This window comes from Pseudorasbora parva, chromosome 14, assembly GCF_024679245.1.
Source record: "Pseudorasbora parva isolate DD20220531a chromosome 14, ASM2467924v1, whole genome shotgun sequence".
NCBI lineage: Eukaryota > Metazoa > Chordata > Actinopteri > Cypriniformes > Gobionidae > Pseudorasbora > Pseudorasbora parva.
The window spans coordinates 10,336,212-10,353,391 of NC_090185.1; the positions used below are offsets into that span (position 1 = coordinate 10,336,212).

Consider the following 17,180-nt stretch of genomic DNA (forward strand, 5'->3'; position numbering starts at 1 on the left):
AGTTGACTGCAATAAGGCTAGTTGACTTTATATGGTGTAATCCGGCCGCGGCGGGATTTATTTGTGATTTTGTGAGGCTGAATTAACAGTGCTTATGTAGGGGTGCACACTGTGTAGTGGACACTTTGTCTACAGTGTAAAAACCTTTCCAGCCGCCTGAATAAAGGGGACTGGAAGTGATAGAGTGAAAAAAGGGCTTAGCTTGGCAGCCATTTTCCGACGCCCTTATGCTCTGACAGTGAGCGCGTGCTATGACGTAAGCCGCGCTCTAGTCAGCAACGCGCTGTGGAAGGGGCGCGCGCTATCATGACAAGGCAGCCATTACAACTTCCTTGGCAGTAAGCGCGCGCTGCAGCGACATTGTTCTTGACATACCCAACAGCCCGAGCTCGCTCGTCTAACTTACTCTAGTATTCTCTGTCCGCAGCGCTTCAGCACGGCGGCGGTAGAATGAGCACGGCGAGAGCTTCGGCTCGAGTTTGTTTATTCACTCTAGTATTCTCGGTCCGCGGCGATAGAGCGACAGGACGAGAGAATTGGAAGCGTGAGGTAAAACTCTGTCCGCGGCGCTTCTAGCACGGCGAGAGCTTCGGCTCGAGTTAGTTAATTCACTCTAGTATTCTCTGTCCGCGGCGATAGAGCGACAGGACGAGAGAATTGGAAGCGTGAGGTAAAACTCTGTCCGCGGCGCTTCTAGCACGGCGAGAGCTTCGGCTCGAGTTTGTTTATTCACTCTAGTATTCTCTGTCCGCGGCGATAGAGCGACAGGACGAGAGAATTGGAAGCGTGAGGTAAAACTCTGTCCGCGGCGCTTCTAGCACGGCGAGAGCTTCGGCTCGAGTTTGTTTATTCACTCTAGTATTCTCTGTCCGCGGCGATAGAGCGACAGGACGAGAGAATTGGAAGCGTGAGGTAAAACTCTGTCCGCGGCGCTTCTAGCACGGCGAGAGCTTCGGCTCGAGTTTGTTTATTCACTCTAGTATTCTCTGTCCGCGGCGATAGAGCGACAGGACGAGAGAATTGGAAGCGTGAGGTAAAACTCTGTCCGCGGCGCTTCTAGCACGGCGAGAGCTTCGGCTCGAGTTTGTTTATTCACTCTAGTATTCTCTGTCCGCGGCGATAGAGCGACAGGACGAGAGAATTGGAAGCGTGAGGTAAAACTCTGTCCGCGGCGCTTCTAGCACGGCGAGAGCTTCGGCTCGAGTTTGTTTATTCACTCTAGTATTCTCTGTCCGCGGCGATAGAGCGACAGGACGAGAGAATTGGAAGCGTGAGGTAAAACTCTGTCCGCGGCGCTTCTAGCACGGCGAGAGCTTCGGCTCGAGTTTGTTTATTCACTCTAGTATTCTCTGTCCGCGGCGATAGAGCGACAGGACGAGAGAATTGGAAGCGTGAGGTAAAACTCTGTCCGCGGCGCTTCTAGCACGGCGAGAGCTTCGGCTCGAGTTTGTTTATTCACTCTAGTATTCTCTGTCCGCGGCGATATCGCGACTGAACCAGAGAAGAGGAAGACTGAGGAAAAACTCCGTCTGTCCGCGGCGCCTCCTCAGCGCGACGGTATAGTGACGAGAGCTTCGGCTCGAGTTCGCCTATTCACTCTAGTATTCTCTGTCCGCGGCTGTAGCGCGACGGAATGAGAGAAGAGTGGGAACAACTCTGTGGCAGCGGCGGAAGAAGAGCCGCGGCGGCGGCAGAGTGAAGAGAGCTTCGGCTTGAGTGTGCTCATGTCCTCTAACATTCTCTCTTTCCGCGGCGCTATTCAGCGCGACGGGACGAGAGCAGAGGGAGAGTGAGAAGAGCTCCGTCTTTCCGCGGCGCTTAACGACGCGGCGGAACGAGAGAGTCCTCGAGTAGAACAAGCTTGTAAGCTCTAGAAGTGGCGTTGCAGCGGCAACACACACACAAACACATATAACACTCAACATAGACACAGTTTAAAGGATATATAACGCCGGATGGCGTAGCTGGATTGGTTCGTTCCTCTCAGCCGCCTCACCATAGGTTCCTGCAGTTGCCGCAGCCCGGCCAATCAGAGCGCTCCTCGCGCTGGGCTATGGCCGTGCAGCTCACTGCGCTTTACATAGATACCTTTATTAAAAGTTTTGCTTCACATTCTCGAGAAAAGGAGTTTTTCCCATACGTAATACGAGGAACCTCTCTCGAAAGGGAACCGGAGATTTCGGTTTTTTAAATTGAAGTGCGCGCCGTTCTCTCCTTTGTTTGACGTCAGATGTTCCACATCTCCTTTTGATTTACGTGAGTCGATTCTATGCGGTGGACTCCACTAACAGCGCTTATCACATGTTTATCCTACAGATGTTCAGTTATTTCATTGTATTGCAGAACAAAGGCGCCAGAATGCAATAATACAAAATAGTAAAGCAAGTGTGTGAAGCTATACAGTCCACTTCGGCCCTGCACCTGTGTATCTACAGTTACCTGTCACTGAGTCCAAAGTAAAGGAACTCGTAGAAGTGTTTCACTTGAGCTCATGGCATCCCTCAGTCAGTGCAATGTGCATCGGTGCAGTGAATGGGACCCATGTGGAAATCAGGCAGCCAATCATAGCGTAGTTTTGCGTTCTCATGTGGACAGATTTTTAAAAAAAACCGTGCTTGTGTGGACGCGATTGTTTTTTAAAACGGAGGAGGAAAAACTCCGGTAATAAAAATACCCGTGTACGTGTGGACTAGGCCTTAATCTTTAATGATGAAATGGGTGCAGTTCACATCTATTCCACAAGGTGGAGATGTCTGATATGCAATGATGAAGTGACGTTCCACTCAGTTAAAGAGAAAACGAAACAATAATAATAATTATAATCTGCAAAACTTGAAATGGCTTAGTGATTTACTGCAGAAAGCAAGTACTAAACGCAATCAAATATTCGTGTCAATGTCACTTGATGATAAATGTGGTCAAGAAGCTGTCAGTGATCAAAATATTAATTTTGAAGACGTCGAAAATGAGTTTGGAGAATATGCGTGAGATCGCCAATATGATGAGCTAGAATAGATGCTGAATATACTTGGAAATGAACTCAGAAAAAGACAGTGATGATGATGATAGTATAAAACATCTGCTCAAACTGAATCTTTCCAAGCTCAAAAAGGCAACAATGTGTTTGATTTTATTCCTCTGTAATTGTTACTCTAAAATCACTCTAAAAGGAGTTTTACAGGTCCTTCTAAAAAATTAGCATATTCATTATATTCATTAGCATATTAGCGTAGTTCATTATTTTCTATAATGTAATGATAAATAAACTTTCATATATTTTAGATTCATTGCACACCAAGTGAAATATTTCAGGTCTTTTATTGTTTTAATACTGATGATTTTGGCACACAGCTCATGAAAAATTCCCATCTAAAAAAATTAGCATATTTCATCCGACCAATAAAAGAAAAGTGTTTTTAATACAAAAAAAGTCAACCTTCAAATAATTATGTTCAGTTATGCATTCAATATTTGGTCGGGAATCCTTTTGCAGAAATGACTGCTTCAATGCGGCGTGGCATGGAGGCGATCAGCCTGTGGCACTGCTGAGGTGTTATGGAGGCCCAGGATGCTTCGATAGCGGCCTTAAGCTCATCCAGAGTGTTGGGTCTCACGTCTCTCAACTTTCTCTTCACAATATCCCACAGATTCTCTATGGGGTTCAGGTCAGGAGAGTTGGCAGGCCAATTGAGCACAGTAATACCATGGTCAGTAAACCATTTACCAGTGGTTTTGGCACTGTGAGCAGGTGCCAGGTCGTGCTGAAAAACCAAATCTTCATCTCTATAAAGCTCTTCAGCAGATGTAAGCATGAAGCGCTCCAAAATCTCCGGATAGCTCGCTGCATTGACCCTGCCCTTGATATAAAACACAGTGGACCAACACCAGCAGCTGACATGGCACCCCAGACCATCACTGACTGTGGGTACTTGACACTGGACTTCAGGCAATTTGGCATTTCCTTCTCCCCAGTCTTCCTCCAGACTCTGGCACCTTGATTTCCGAATGACATGCAAAATTTGCTTTCATCCGAAAAAAGTACTTTGGACCACTGAGCAACAGTCCAGTGCTGCTTCTCTGTAGCCCAAAAGTGTCTTGACCTGGGGAATGCGGCACCTGTAGCCCATTTCCTGCACACGCCTGTGCACGGTGGCTCTGGATGTTTCTACTCCAGACTCAGTCCACTGCTTCCGCAGGTCCCCCAAGGTCTGGAATCGGTCCTTCTCCACAATCTTCCTCAGGGTCCGGTCACCTCTTCTCGTTGTGCAGCGTTTTTTGGCCACACTTTTTCCTTCCCACAGACTTTCCACTGAGGTGCCTTGATACAGCACTCTGGGAACAGCCTATTCGTTCAGAAATTTCTTTCTGTGTCTTACCCTCTCGCTTGAGGGTGTCAGTGATGGCCTTCTGGACAGCAGTCGGGTCGGCAGTCTTACCCATGATTGCGGTTTTGAGTAATGAACCCGGCTGGGAGTTTTTAAAAGCCTCAGGAATCTTTTGCAGGTGTTTAGAGTTAATTAGTTGATTCAGATGATTAGGTTAATAGCTCGTTTAGAGAACCTTTTCATTATATGCAAATTTTTTGAGATTTTTTGGAATTTTGGGTTTTCATGAGCTGTATGCCAAAATCATCAGTATTAAAACAATAAAAGACCTGAAATATTTCAGTTGGTGTGCAATGAATCTAAAATATATGAAAGTTTTTTTTTGAGGAGGACCTGTATATATTATTGACAGCATGCTAGCGACCCGAATATGTAAGAATATTTGGCGAAACAGTCATGCATTTAAAGGGTTAGTTCTGTCAGGACTCCTGGGTGATCTGTGTGTGTGTGTGTGTGTATTCTTACCTGTTGGTGGTGGTTCTCCTTGATTCTCTAACTCCTCCCACTCATTTCAGTAATTGTTCACCTGTCGCGTCTCATCAGCCGTTCTCTTTGTATAGCACGCTGTTCTGTCTCTCGTTGCGTGCTCATTGCTTTGGTTGATTTCTGTCAGTTTGTCCAGTCCAGTCGGAGATTCACTACGCTGTCCCTCTTCAGTCTTCCTCTGTTCCTGTCGCGGCATCTGGATACTTGTCAAGGCCAGTATTGCTCGCCTGTGGAAGTACGTGATCTTGTCCTCGAGTGAACTCTGTCCTGTTTTCCCGAAGTGACTGGTGCGCTTTGTTTTTAGGCGAGATCCAGTCTTTTCCAGGTTCCAGTGAGCTCTCCTCTGTCGGGCTTTTCCTGCCTTCTGTGTGGTGCATGGATGGTATCATCGGTCATCTGTTGTGTGAGGATTTCTCTCCGGTCACCGACCAGAGTGGATTACGGCGTTGGACGCCGCGTGTGGTCTCTCATTTGTGGACTGTGACTTTAGTACTCTATCTGACCCTATCGCTATCACTTCTAAATAAACTTTGTGAACTTGCATTTGACTCCGGGATCTTTTCTGACAGAATGAGCGCGCCACCAATGGAGTCAGCAAGTTCGGAGGGTTCAGAGTCGGTGTACGCCGCACTTCAGCAGCAGGGAGCAGTCATTGAACAGCATGCATCTATGCTGAATGTAGCGGCCAGAGATTTCCGTGCCCTGTCGGAACAATTTACGGAGCTCAGTACACGGGTGGATCAGATGGTTTTCCCGATCGGTGACCGGGTTCCTCCCGTCCCCTCTGTACCGGTTGAGACTGCACCTACAGACCGAGAACCACACGCGGCGACGCCTCCGTCCTTCGACGGCGACCCGAACACCTGCCGGGCTTTTCTGCAGCAGTGTTCCCTTGTCTTCGCTCTTCAGCCACGGCGTTTCGCCGCTTCTACATCTAAGGTGGCATATGTGCTGACACTTCTCACTGGAAGGGCGAGACAGTGGGGAATGGCTGTATGGGGGGCCAAGGCTCCATGTACGGCTTCGTTTGAGGATCTCGAGACGGAGATGTTGAGTTTATTTGATCGGACGCTTCGTGGGGACATGGCAGCAGCCGAGCTGGTAAGACTGCTGCAATGGACCTCTTCCGTCACAGATTATGCCATCGCGTTCAAGACACTAGCCATCAACAGCGGCTGGAATGACGCCGCACTACGGGCTCAATTCCTCGAGGGTCTCAATCCTGCCATTCAGGATGAGGTTGCTGCACGGGATCCTCCAACATCTCTAGAGACGGCGATCGACCTGGCGTTGAGGATCGAGACCCGCCACCGTCAACGAGACATCCGCCGGTCGTTTCGTCATCTCGCCGTCTCTGAACCGGAGGAGCTCTCTTCATCCTCTCTCCAGACGGAGGAGCCCATGCAACTGGGCAAGCTTCGTCTTACCGCTACTGAAAGACATCGCCGTCTGTCCGGTGGTTTGTGCCTGTATTGCGGTAAGCCTGGGCATATCGCAGCTGCGTGTCCGGTAAAAGGTACTGCCCGCCGATGACCTCGGGAGTTTCGGTGGGCGTGTCATCTCTTAAGTCTCCCGTAAACTGCACCACTCTACCCGTAACTGTTAACTATAAACGGTCTTATCATTCACAGGCGTTGCTGGATTCTGGTGCCGAGGCAAGTTTTCTAGATGCCGGCTTGGCCGAATCGTGGAACATTCCTGCTATTCCTCTGTCTTCTTCTCTCTCCGCTTGGACGTTAAAGGGACAACATATGGCTGTTATCACCCATCGCACACCGCCTGTGAGTTTGTTTGTTTCTGGCAATCATCGTGAGGAGATCGAATTTTATTTATTAGAACAGTCTCAATCGCCGGTCATTTTAGGACATGACTGGTTGACCAAACATAATCCTCACGTCGATTGGCAGAACGGTGTTGTGTTATCTTGGAAGTCTTCGTGTCATGTTTCATGTCTTGGTCCTGCTCCTTCTCCTGTTGCCTGTTCTACGTTTCAGGTTCCAGATGTTGATCTCTCAGGGGTCCCGGCGGAGTACTCAGATCTGTATCAGGTGTTCAGTAGGGCTCGGGCCACTTCCCTACCTCCTCACCGGTCGTATGATTGCGAAATCAAACTTTTCTCAGGCACTTCTCCGCCCAAGGGTCGTATATTTTCCCTTTCTAACCCAGAGAGAGAGGCTATGGATAAGTACATTAACGAATCTCTAAGTGCCGGTCTCATTCGCCGCTCCTCGTCTCCAGCTGGCGCTGGATTTTTTTTTGTCAAAAAGAAAGACGGGTCTCTTCGTCCGTGCATTGACTATAGAGGGCTGAATGACATTACTGTTAAGAATAAATACCCCTTGCCTTTAATGTCATCAGCGTTTGAGTTGTTACAGGGAGCGCACGTGTTTACCAAGTTAGATCTTCGCAACGCTTATCACTTGGTACGTATTAAAGAGGGCGATGAGTGGAAGACAGCCTTTAATACACCATCAGGGCACTGGGAATTCTGTGTTCTTCCGTTCGGTCTTTCTAACGCACCGGCTGTCTTCCAAACCATGGTCAATGAAGTGCTGGGTGACATGATTAACAAGTTTGTCTTTGTGTATCTCGATGACATTCTCATCTTTTCTCCCTCTATGCAGATACACACTCAGCATGTTCGCCAGGTTTTACAACGGCTGTTAGAGAATCAGCTCTTTGTTAAGGCGGAGAAGTGCGAGTTCCACAAGGAGTCGGTTTCGTTTCTGGGTTACGTAATAGCCGAGGGAGAGATTCGTCCCGATCCCGCTAAAGTTAAAGCGGTTGCCGAATGGCCAGTACCCGACACGCGTAAGGAGCTTCAGCGATTTCTGGGTTTCGCCAACTTTTACCGGCGCTTCATCAGAAATTTTGGTCAGATCGCTAAACCTCTTACCGCTCTCACTTCCTCTAAAGTGTCTTATCGTTGGAATAAGGAAGCTCAGGAAGCCTTTGATGAATTAAAGTCCCATTTCATCTCTGCGCCGGTTCTTTCTATTCCCGATTCGGTTAAGCAATTTATAGTGGAAGTGGATGCATCCGATGTCGGGGTAGGCGCCGTTTTATCTCAGCGATCTTCCGTTGACGGGAGAGTGCATCCGTGCGCTTTTTTCTCTCATCGGTTAAACCCAGCGGAACGAAATTACGACATAGGCAATCGGGAGCTGCTGGCGGTTAGACTTGCGCTGGGTGAGTGGCGTCACTGGTTGGAGGGAACCTCGGAACCCTTTCTGGTCTGGACGGATCATAAGAATTTGGAATATATCCGTTCAGCCAGAAGGTTAACATCTAGACAGGCTCGCTGGGCACTCTTCTTCGATCGTTTTAACTTCACACTCTCGTACCGGCCAGGTTCCAAGAACACCAAACCTGACGCTCTGTCCCGTCTGTTCGAGGGTCCCGGGGCTGAACGGACCGAAACCATTCTCCCGGAGGGGAGGGTGGTCGGTGCCCTTGTGTGGGGGGTCGAACAGCGGGTGAGAGAGGCCGGTCGAGAGGGGGAAGCGCCAGAGGGGTGTCCGGTGGGTCGTCTATGGGTTCCTGAGCGTTTACGTTCCGACGTCATCCGGTGGGGTCACGAATCCAAGTTTGTCGGCCATCCGGGAATTCGGAGAACGTTGGCTGCCATCCGCCAACGTTTTTGGTGGCCTTCCATGGCTACGGACGTCAGACAGTTCGTATTAGCCTGTTCAGTTTGTGCTTGTAATAAAGCATCTAATCAACCTCCCGCTGGTCTGCTAAAATCTTTGCCCGTGCCCTCCCGCCCCTGGTCTCATATAGCCCTTGATTTTGTCACTGGTTTACCGGCGTCCAATGGTAACACTGTCGTATTGACTGTGGTGGATCGTTTTTCCAAAGCGGTTCATTTTATTCCCCTGCCCAAACTCCCTTCTGCCAAAGAGATGGCACAGGTTTTGATTAATCACGTCTTTCGGTTACACGGTATTCCGACTGATGTAGTATCAGACAGGGGTCCTCAGTTCATCTCTCGTTTTTGGCAGGAGTTTTGTAGACAGATCGGCGCTACAGCCAGCTTGTCTTCTGGTTATCATCCGCAGACCAATGGGCAATGCGAACGGGCTAATCAGGATCTCGGTCGAACGCTTCGCTGTCTGTCGTCACAATATCCGAATTCTTGGTGCCAACAGCTCCCATGGGTCGAGTATTCTCATAATTCTCTTCCCGTTGCATCTACTAATTTCTCCCCGTTTGAATTATCCATCGGTTATCAACCCCCTATTTTCCCATCACAGGAGCCCGACGCAGCGGTTCCGTCTGCTTTAGCTTTCGTGCGCAGGTGCAGACGCACTTGGAGGAGAGCTAAAACACTTTTATTACGAAGCTCCAGACGAACCAAAGCTGCGGCTGATCGTCACCGGCGACCTCCACCTCGTTATATGTGTGGACAAAAGGTATGGCTTTCTACTAAGGATTTGCCTCTCCGTGAGCCTTCTCGTAAGCTGGCTCCCCGTTTCATTGGGCCATACAGTATCTCTAAGGTCATTAGTCCGGTAGCGGTTAAGCTTAAGTTACCTCCTATTCTTGGTCGGGTTCACCCAGTTTTTCATGTATCCAGGGTTAAACCTGTGATTTTTGCTCAGAACAATCCCCCCGTCTCTGCCCCCAGACCCCCCGCCCCTCGTCTAGTGGATGGTGCTCCTGCCTATACTGTTAGGAGATTACTAGATTCTCGTCGCAGGGGCAGAGGTTTTCAGTATTTAGTGGACTGGGAGGGTTACGGTCCGGAGGAGAGGTGCTGGGTTCCGTCCCGAGATATACTGGATCCTGGTCTGATCGAGGACCTCCGTCGGCGACAGGGTGAGTCCCCTCCGTGCCCGTCCGGTGCCGGTCATGGGGGGGGGGGATACTGTCAGGACTCCTGGGTGATCTGTGTGTGTGTGTGTATTCTTACCTGTTGGTGGTGGTTCTCCTTGATTCTCTAACTCCTCCCACTCATTTCAGTAATTGTTCACCTGTCGCGTCTCATCAGCCGTTCTCTTTGTATAGCACGCTGTTCTGTCTCTCGTTGCGCGCTCATTGCTTTGGTTGATTTCTGTCAGTTTGTCCAGTCCAGTCGGAGATTCACTACGCTGTCCCTCTTCAGTCTTCCTCTGTTCCTGTCGCGGCATCTGGATACTTGTCAAGGCCAGTATTGCTCGCCTGTGGAAGTACGTGATCTTGTCCTCGAGTGAACTCTGTCCTGTTTTCCCGAAGTGACTGGTGCGCTTTGTTTTTAGGCGAGATCCAGTCTTTTCCAGGTTCCAGTGAGCTCTCCTCTGTCGGGCTTTTCCTGCCTTCTGTGTGGTGCATGGATGGTATCATCAGTCATCTGTTGTGTGAGGATTTCTCTCCGGTCACCGACCAGAGTGGATTACGGCGTTGGACGCCGCGTGTGGTCTCTCATTTGTGGACTGTGACTTTAGTACTCTATCTGACCCTATCGCTATCACTTCTAAATAAACTTTGTGAACTTGCATTTGACTCCGGGATCTTTTCTGACAAGTTCACCCAAAAAAGAAAATTCTGTCATTAATTCCTCACCCTAATGTCGTTTGACACCCGTAAGACCTCCGTTCATCTTCAGAACACAAATGAAGATATTTTTGTTGAACTCCGATGGTTGAAAAAGGCCTCCGTTGACACCAATATAATTTCCTCTCTCAAGACCCATAAAAAGCACTAAAGACGTCGTCACAAAGCCCATCTCACTACAGCGGCTCTACAATCATTTTATGAAGTGATGAGAATAGTTTTTGTGCACAAAAAAATAATGACTTTTATAGTGATGGGCCGATTTCAAAAATCGATACACTGATTCATTTAACTTCAAGGCTTTAGAAAGCTGTGTTTTGAAATAGGCCGTCGTTATTTAGGGTTTTTTTTGCGCACAGAAACTATTCTCGTCTCTTCATAAAATGATTGTAGAGCCACTGTAGTGAGATGGGCTTTGTGACGACGTCTTTAGTGCCTTCATGGGTCTTGAGAGAGGAAATGACATTGGTGTCAATGAAGGCCTTTCTGAGCAATCGGATTTCAACACTAATATCTTCATCTGTGTCTGAAGATGAACAGAGGTCTGACGGGTGTCGAATGACATTAGGGTAAGTAATTAATGACTGAATTATAATTTTTGGGTGAACTAACCCTTTATGGGTTAATGTTAATCAAACTACAAACGACAAGGAAATCACTCACTGCACTTTTGATAACCTACTTATTTGTATGTTTGACCTACAAAATAAGCTACAGCAAGGTATTTAAACTCTACTTCTAGAAAATGAAGAACAAATAAGGTGCATCAGGTGTTTTGCTCTTTGCTTTTAATAAATCTGTGGTTTGCTTTCCTGTGATTTTCCTGAACTGTATTTAATAATTAATAAATACTGCTTTGCAAATAGATAAGTCCTTCAACGGTCTCCTTACAACCAGTCTGACAGACAGAGATTTTTTGGGTAGTAATCATTCCAAACCTTTGAAAAATATGATAATTTTGTTGTTTTTTTCTTTTTTCTTTTTCTTTCTGTATATTACAGTCTTAATGCTGTTTATAGTAGCAGAACAGGAACAAGCCCTTCACCCTTTGCTCTCAATACCCTTTATTTTTTACACCTGCAAGATGTTTGTAGTAGACCCAACAGATCGAATCACATTGCTGATGAAAACCAACCACAGCAAGTTTCAGTTTGACTCTTAAAAATGGTACTGTGAGAACTTTGTGTTTTTATATACACTAAAATTGAGAACTTAATAAATATACACAACTCATTTTAAAGTCATTCGATTTTACCATAAAATGTAGTTTATACACAATTCACACAATATTCTTCAGGCAAGTCAGGCAACTACGTCAAATAAAAAAGTAGTTTAAATAATAAAAATAAAGGATATTTTTACCCATTAAGAACAGTTCAACTCTTAATAAGGGCCAGATGAACTATAACATGTGATACGCGGGTCCAGCTTGTGAAACTATGAGCGTCAGAGTCTGCAGGGGAGGATTCACATGAGCTTGAGTGTATTCAGCAGATTCAGCAGTTTCATCCGACACCAAACAACTGAAGCAAATGTTTCACATGTTTGTTTTGTTCTGTTTGTGCCGCTGGAGTTTGATTGGTAAGTTATAAAAACCTTTTCTGCCATTTTTAAGTAATAAAGTGTCTGAATTAGACTTTTATCTGCTGTAATGAAGCTTGCCAAGCGTCAATCTAGATTAGGTTTTATCTGTAATAATCAACTCTGAAATAAGCAGTCTTCAATTTAAAGCATTTTTTTCTTCTTAAAGTTTCTGGTAGACAGTGAAAAAGAGAAAATTGTATTACCGTGTGTCAGGGTTTCACTCAGGGTTTGTTCTTTGTTTTTCCTGTTTGCAGTATTTCCCGTCTGTAGTTTGTTGTCTATTTGTAGTGTTCATCACTGTCAGCTGCGTTGTCGTTACTCGCCTCATTTGCTGTATTTATTGCATTTGATTGTTGTCATGTGGGATGTATGATATGCTACTCTCTTTATGTGGATTTACCTGTGGATTTATTAAAGACTAAAGCTTGGAACATACTCTGCAAGAACAAAGAAATTTGTTCGTTTTCTTGAGGTGGCAAGAACAAAGTTCGTTCTGGCAGTACATCCCATACTTCACGAGAAAAGCAGGTGGCGATCATCTGCATTTCTCCGCGTTAACCACGCCCACTTTAAATGTCTGCCCAATAACACAATAGCTCTTGGATACCCGCAAAAAAAAATTCTGCTCAGGCGATGTGTCGAGAACAAGCTGCGAGAACTCCCAAACCAGGGCTGAGAGAACAACATGACATAATTTACGTCAATGCCAGCCTAAACACGACCAGAAGAGAATAGCTTTGGGGAGAGGGTCCTCGAGGGAGCTTCACCGCATTTGTGTGTTGGGTGCTGAGCTAGTGTGAATCAACGAAAGCGATGACGCCAGCCCCACTCCCAACCCAGTGCCCAGTCAAAAACAATCAGACTGCGAGGAGCTGCAGCATGAGCCCACTGCAGACAACGCGTGAGCCGCCTGCACCTTTAATCAAGGGAGTGTGTATCGAATATGGAAATGAGCCCCATTTTTTAAATTATGATTGGATAGGTAATTAACCCTTTCATTTTTCCGTCTGCTAGAGGGCGCCTATTCAAAACAAAGGCGTAGTTTAATGACGCCAAGTTTGAGCTCAGCATCTTGGGACAAGTGGTCTTCACCTCATGGCCGGGGGAAAAGAATCGGGATAGGACTCGGCAGAAATCATGTTCATGGATGTGATTATTAACGTTACTGTAGTGTGAAGCAGAGCAGGACCGAGTGTTGTGGAGCTGAGCACGGCCGCTGGAGCGATTGTAGCGCAGCTGAACTTTTATTATGACGGGACGGGACACAGTCGCCGGCACTATTTCCACTTTTTCAGTCATGATTATGAGGTAATGCAGCTGTTTATCATGCTAAATACATTTAAGTGTGTTTAAAATGATGTTATGACGTTACTGTGTGCGTTCGCTCGACATGTTCACACTGCTAAGAGTACCCGAGGGTAACGCAGATATGACGCAATTGACGGGCAACTCCCTCAGACGTCCCGGCTCCTTGGTTAAAATAGCAATTTTCAAATAGTTGGAAACATTTGGGATATTTTAAGAACTTAAATGAACAAAATATATTACACTGGCCTGGTGGTTTTTGGATATTTTACTGTAGAAATATTACATAGTGCACCTTTAACCCTGATTGAATATACACCGATCGGGCCAAAACATTATGACCACTGACAGATGAAGTGAATAACACTGATTATCTCTTCATCACGGCCCAAAGTTGATATGTTAGAAGCAGGAAAAATGGGCAAGTGTAAGGATTTGAGCAAGTTTGACAAGGGCAAAATTGTGATGGCTAGACGACTGGGTCAGAGTATCTCCAAAACTGCAGCTCTTGTGGGGTGTTCGTCTGTTTTTTGGACTTGTTTTCCTGTTTGGCGTATTTCCCGTCTCTATTTTTTTGTCTATTTTGAGTCTTCTTCACTGTTAGCTGTGTTGTCATTAATCACCTTGTGTATATAACTGTATATAAGTTCCATTGTGTCTTTTCATCACTGTCATCTCGTCAGTGTTTGGATGTGTGATGCGCCACTCTCTTTATGTAGGTTTATTAAAGATTAAAGACTTCTCTACTTCATCTTTTTGTTTTTCTGCTGCTTCTCTAGATGTTCTCAACTACACATCTAAAAAAACAGCTGATTTTAAGCTTTGTAAATCATCAGAAATTTTAATTTGTTTAAAATCTGTGTTCATCAGGTGTGTTTGGTGGTTCGGTGTCAGTGATGGAAGGAGATTCTGTCACTTTACATGCGGATATTACTGAAAAACAAAAAGACGACATAACGTGGACATTTGGAGCTGAAAACTCTATCATAGTTAAAAAAAAGAACCGAATCTTCTCCACATATAACAGCACTGATGAGAGATTCAGAGACAGACTGAAGCTGGATCATCAAACTGGATCTCTGACCATCATGAACATCTCAACTGAACATGCTGGAGATTATCAACTGTGGATAATGGCATCAAGAGTGACATCAAAAACATTCAGAGTTTTTGTCTATGGTGAGTGGAGACGTCATTTGCCCTGATGCTGAGATGTTTAATAATTTTATAGTTTGAGATGACCATCAACACATTAAACACTCACTCAACACAACATGTATTATACATTTTATTATTTCACTTATTCACTACAATTCACAAAACAGAAAATAAACCTATTGTCGTCTCCATATTTCTTTTTATTCTCATGTTTTCCAGCCCGTCTGCCTGTTCCTGTAATCAGCAGAAACTCTTCACAATGTCCTTCATCATCATCCTCAAATTGTTCACTGGTGTGTTCATCAGTGTTGAATGTGAATCATGTGACTCTCTCCTGGTTCAAAGGAAACAGTTTATTGTCCAGCATCAGTGTGTCTGATCTCAGCATCAGTCTCTCTCTACCTCTGGAGGTGGAATATCAGGATAAAAACACCTACAGCTGTGTGCTGAACAATCCCATCAGCAACCAGACCAGACATCCCGACATCACTCAACTCTGCCACACATGTGCAGGTACGGCAGCACGGCTGATATAATGTGTGTGTTTATTCACTGACCTGATCTCTGTCTTCTGTTGTAGATCTGAATCACTTCTTTCTTTATCATTACAGCACCGGACACACCGTCTCCTCCTCCAGTCTCTCTGATAGTGCTGATCTCGGCTGGATCTCTGATGACTGTTGCTGGATTTGTGATCTTCTGGATCTGCAGGAAAAGTAGAAAAATTAACCATGAAGGCAAGTGTTATTTGCATATAAAGATACTGAATACTGCTCATTAGTAAGCTCACTCTATACAGAATGTGCATTTCTCAAATGGCATCATCACTAAAAATACTAAACATTAAGGTTTATTCTTAAGTTAAAAGAAGCTTTCTTGAACATTATTAATGTACCAGGTTAAAGGTTTCAGCTGGTGCTCAAATTAAAATATATACGAATGACAGCTTTTGTTGTTCTTGTTAAGCCCAAAAGATGAATGTAAATTACTTTTGTTAAACATCACATGTGAGTTTGATTTATGTGCAAATGTGTCTCTCAATATGTAATGAAAAACACTCTTTAAGAGACTTTTGTGTGGAAAAAGTAAGTTATATGTTGTAGTTCTAGGCCTAATGGCAAATGACATTAAGGTTGAAAACCTTAATAATAACATATGTTCTGAAAAGCCAGATCTATTTAAGATTAAGTTTTGTGGTTTTAATGTATCTATAGTTCAGAGAGTTGAGACTCCTGCAGATGAGATAACTTACGCTGAGACGACGTTCCACAAAAGAGACACACAGAAATCGGTAAGAGCATTTATAGTTATTTGAGTCTTTGCAGAATTTCAGCAGTGATCAGACGTAGATCAGTGTGTGCTTGTGCTTTTGGTCTGTATAATATGGAAGCACATTTCTGCCACAAAAGAAAAATAATCATGTTCTGGTAAATCATAATTATGACAAGAAGTTGACATTGTGGCATATTAAATCGAAAGTGTGAGTAAAAATTACAGAAACTGTGACTAGATGTAGAAATTGTGATTCCATAACCCCCAGAGCATGACTTCCATATTATAATGACCTATCACATAAATCACAAACAGCACCATCAGATGTTTATAAAAACTATATCACGTCACATTTAGCCTTTTATTATTACTATTTCACGTCATGCATTTTTTTTTTACAGAAAGCTGAAGAGGAGACCTGTGTGGATTATGCAACAATCACAATAAGATGATCAAACTTCAGTCGTTTTCCGAGTACAAGACTTTGTGATCATTTTCACTATGAAACTCCTGCAACGACCTCAGACTCGGAGTCAGCTGTAGAGTTTTGGGATTGTAAGGATCACCCGTTTTATCAGGAAATCACAGCAGGATCATCCTAAAGGTGTTTAAAGAATGAGAACAATTAATTAATGCAAAGATCTCCAAAAACCTCAAAAAAGGAAGGCAATTTTTCCAGTATGCAACTTGAGTCGTGAAAAGTGAAGCCGGAGCGCTTTGACCGCAACTAATAAATGTAATGGACAAACTAAACAATCAAATTACACTTCTAATAATAATAATAATAAAAAAAGATGGTTTCTGTCATTTTAGGCAGTTTTTATCGCTCTTGTGATAAAGTGTTCGTTCTTTAAAGCTACACTGTGTGATATTTTCCCCCATCTAGCGGTGTAAAGGTATATGACCATCCAGGGATTAATAATTTCTGTTCCTCTCAATTCTGATTTCGTTTCAACTCCTACGGTGGCGGATTTAAAATGCAATAAGTGACAGTGTTAAAACGCGAAAGGCGACGATTGAATTTACGGGTATGTCCCTCTTTGGCTAATGTACTTTCAAGATTGAGGGCCAACATGGCGACCGGCATTCGAACCCCTCACCCGTATGTATTTTCAATGGCATATTATAAACTTACCAGAATACTTTATTACTTAAAAGAAGTAAATATAAATTAATGAGCACATATATTTTTGAAAGAAACTAAGTTTATTAAAAATAAACTAAAAAAGTTACACAGTGTAGCTTTGAATAAGTTTGATTTTAGTTAGTTATTTCATGCTATAAAAACAGGGGTGGGGGGTGGCATTATGATTGACAGCTTTGATTCTTTGAGGCACCAACTGACTTTTTTCAGGAACTTCGGGAGGAGATTGGAGCATTAACTTTAACTCTTTCCCCACAAAATCTCAGTTATACGCTAGGGGGGCGCTATTGCGCATCTTCTGAAAGAGTACAGAA

General features: G+C 44.8%; 1 protein-coding gene and 1 long non-coding RNA gene across 2 annotated transcripts; both read left to right on the forward strand.

Moving 5' to 3' along the window:
* The first annotated feature begins 11,874 nt into the window (after nt 1–11,874).
* On the forward strand, nt 11,875–14,986 carry LOC137039713 (SLAM family member 5-like). Its single transcript, XM_067414986.1, has 3 exons — nt 11,875–11,984; nt 14,163–14,471; nt 14,670–14,986. The coding sequence occupies exons 1-3, from the start codon at nt 11,936–11,938 to the stop codon at nt 14,984–14,986; spliced, it is 675 nt and encodes a 224-aa protein (XP_067271087.1). The 5' UTR covers nt 11,875–11,935.
* Nucleotides 14,987–15,079: 93 nt separating this feature from the next.
* On the forward strand, nt 15,080–16,889 carry LOC137040066 (uncharacterized). Its single transcript, XR_010897827.1, has 3 exons — nt 15,080–15,187; nt 15,665–15,741; nt 16,124–16,889. It is a non-coding gene; the product is annotated as an uncharacterized lncRNA (long non-coding RNA).
* The last annotated feature ends 291 nt before the right edge of the window (nt 16,890–17,180 follow it).

Excerpts from the sequence above, each read along its gene's own strand:
- LOC137039713 (XM_067414986.1), top strand. The coding sequence starts at position 11,936 with ATGTTTCACATGTTTGTTTTGTTCTGTTTGTGCCGCTGGAGTTTGATT. Across the intron at positions 11,985-14,162 it reads GTGCCGCTGGAGTTTGATTG|GTGTGTTTGGTGGTTCGGTG; the intron begins GTAAGTTATAAA and ends TGTGTTCATCAG. Across the intron at positions 14,472-14,669 it reads ATTCAGAGTTTTTGTCTATG|CCCGTCTGCCTGTTCCTGTA; the intron begins GTGAGTGGAGAC and ends CATGTTTTCCAG.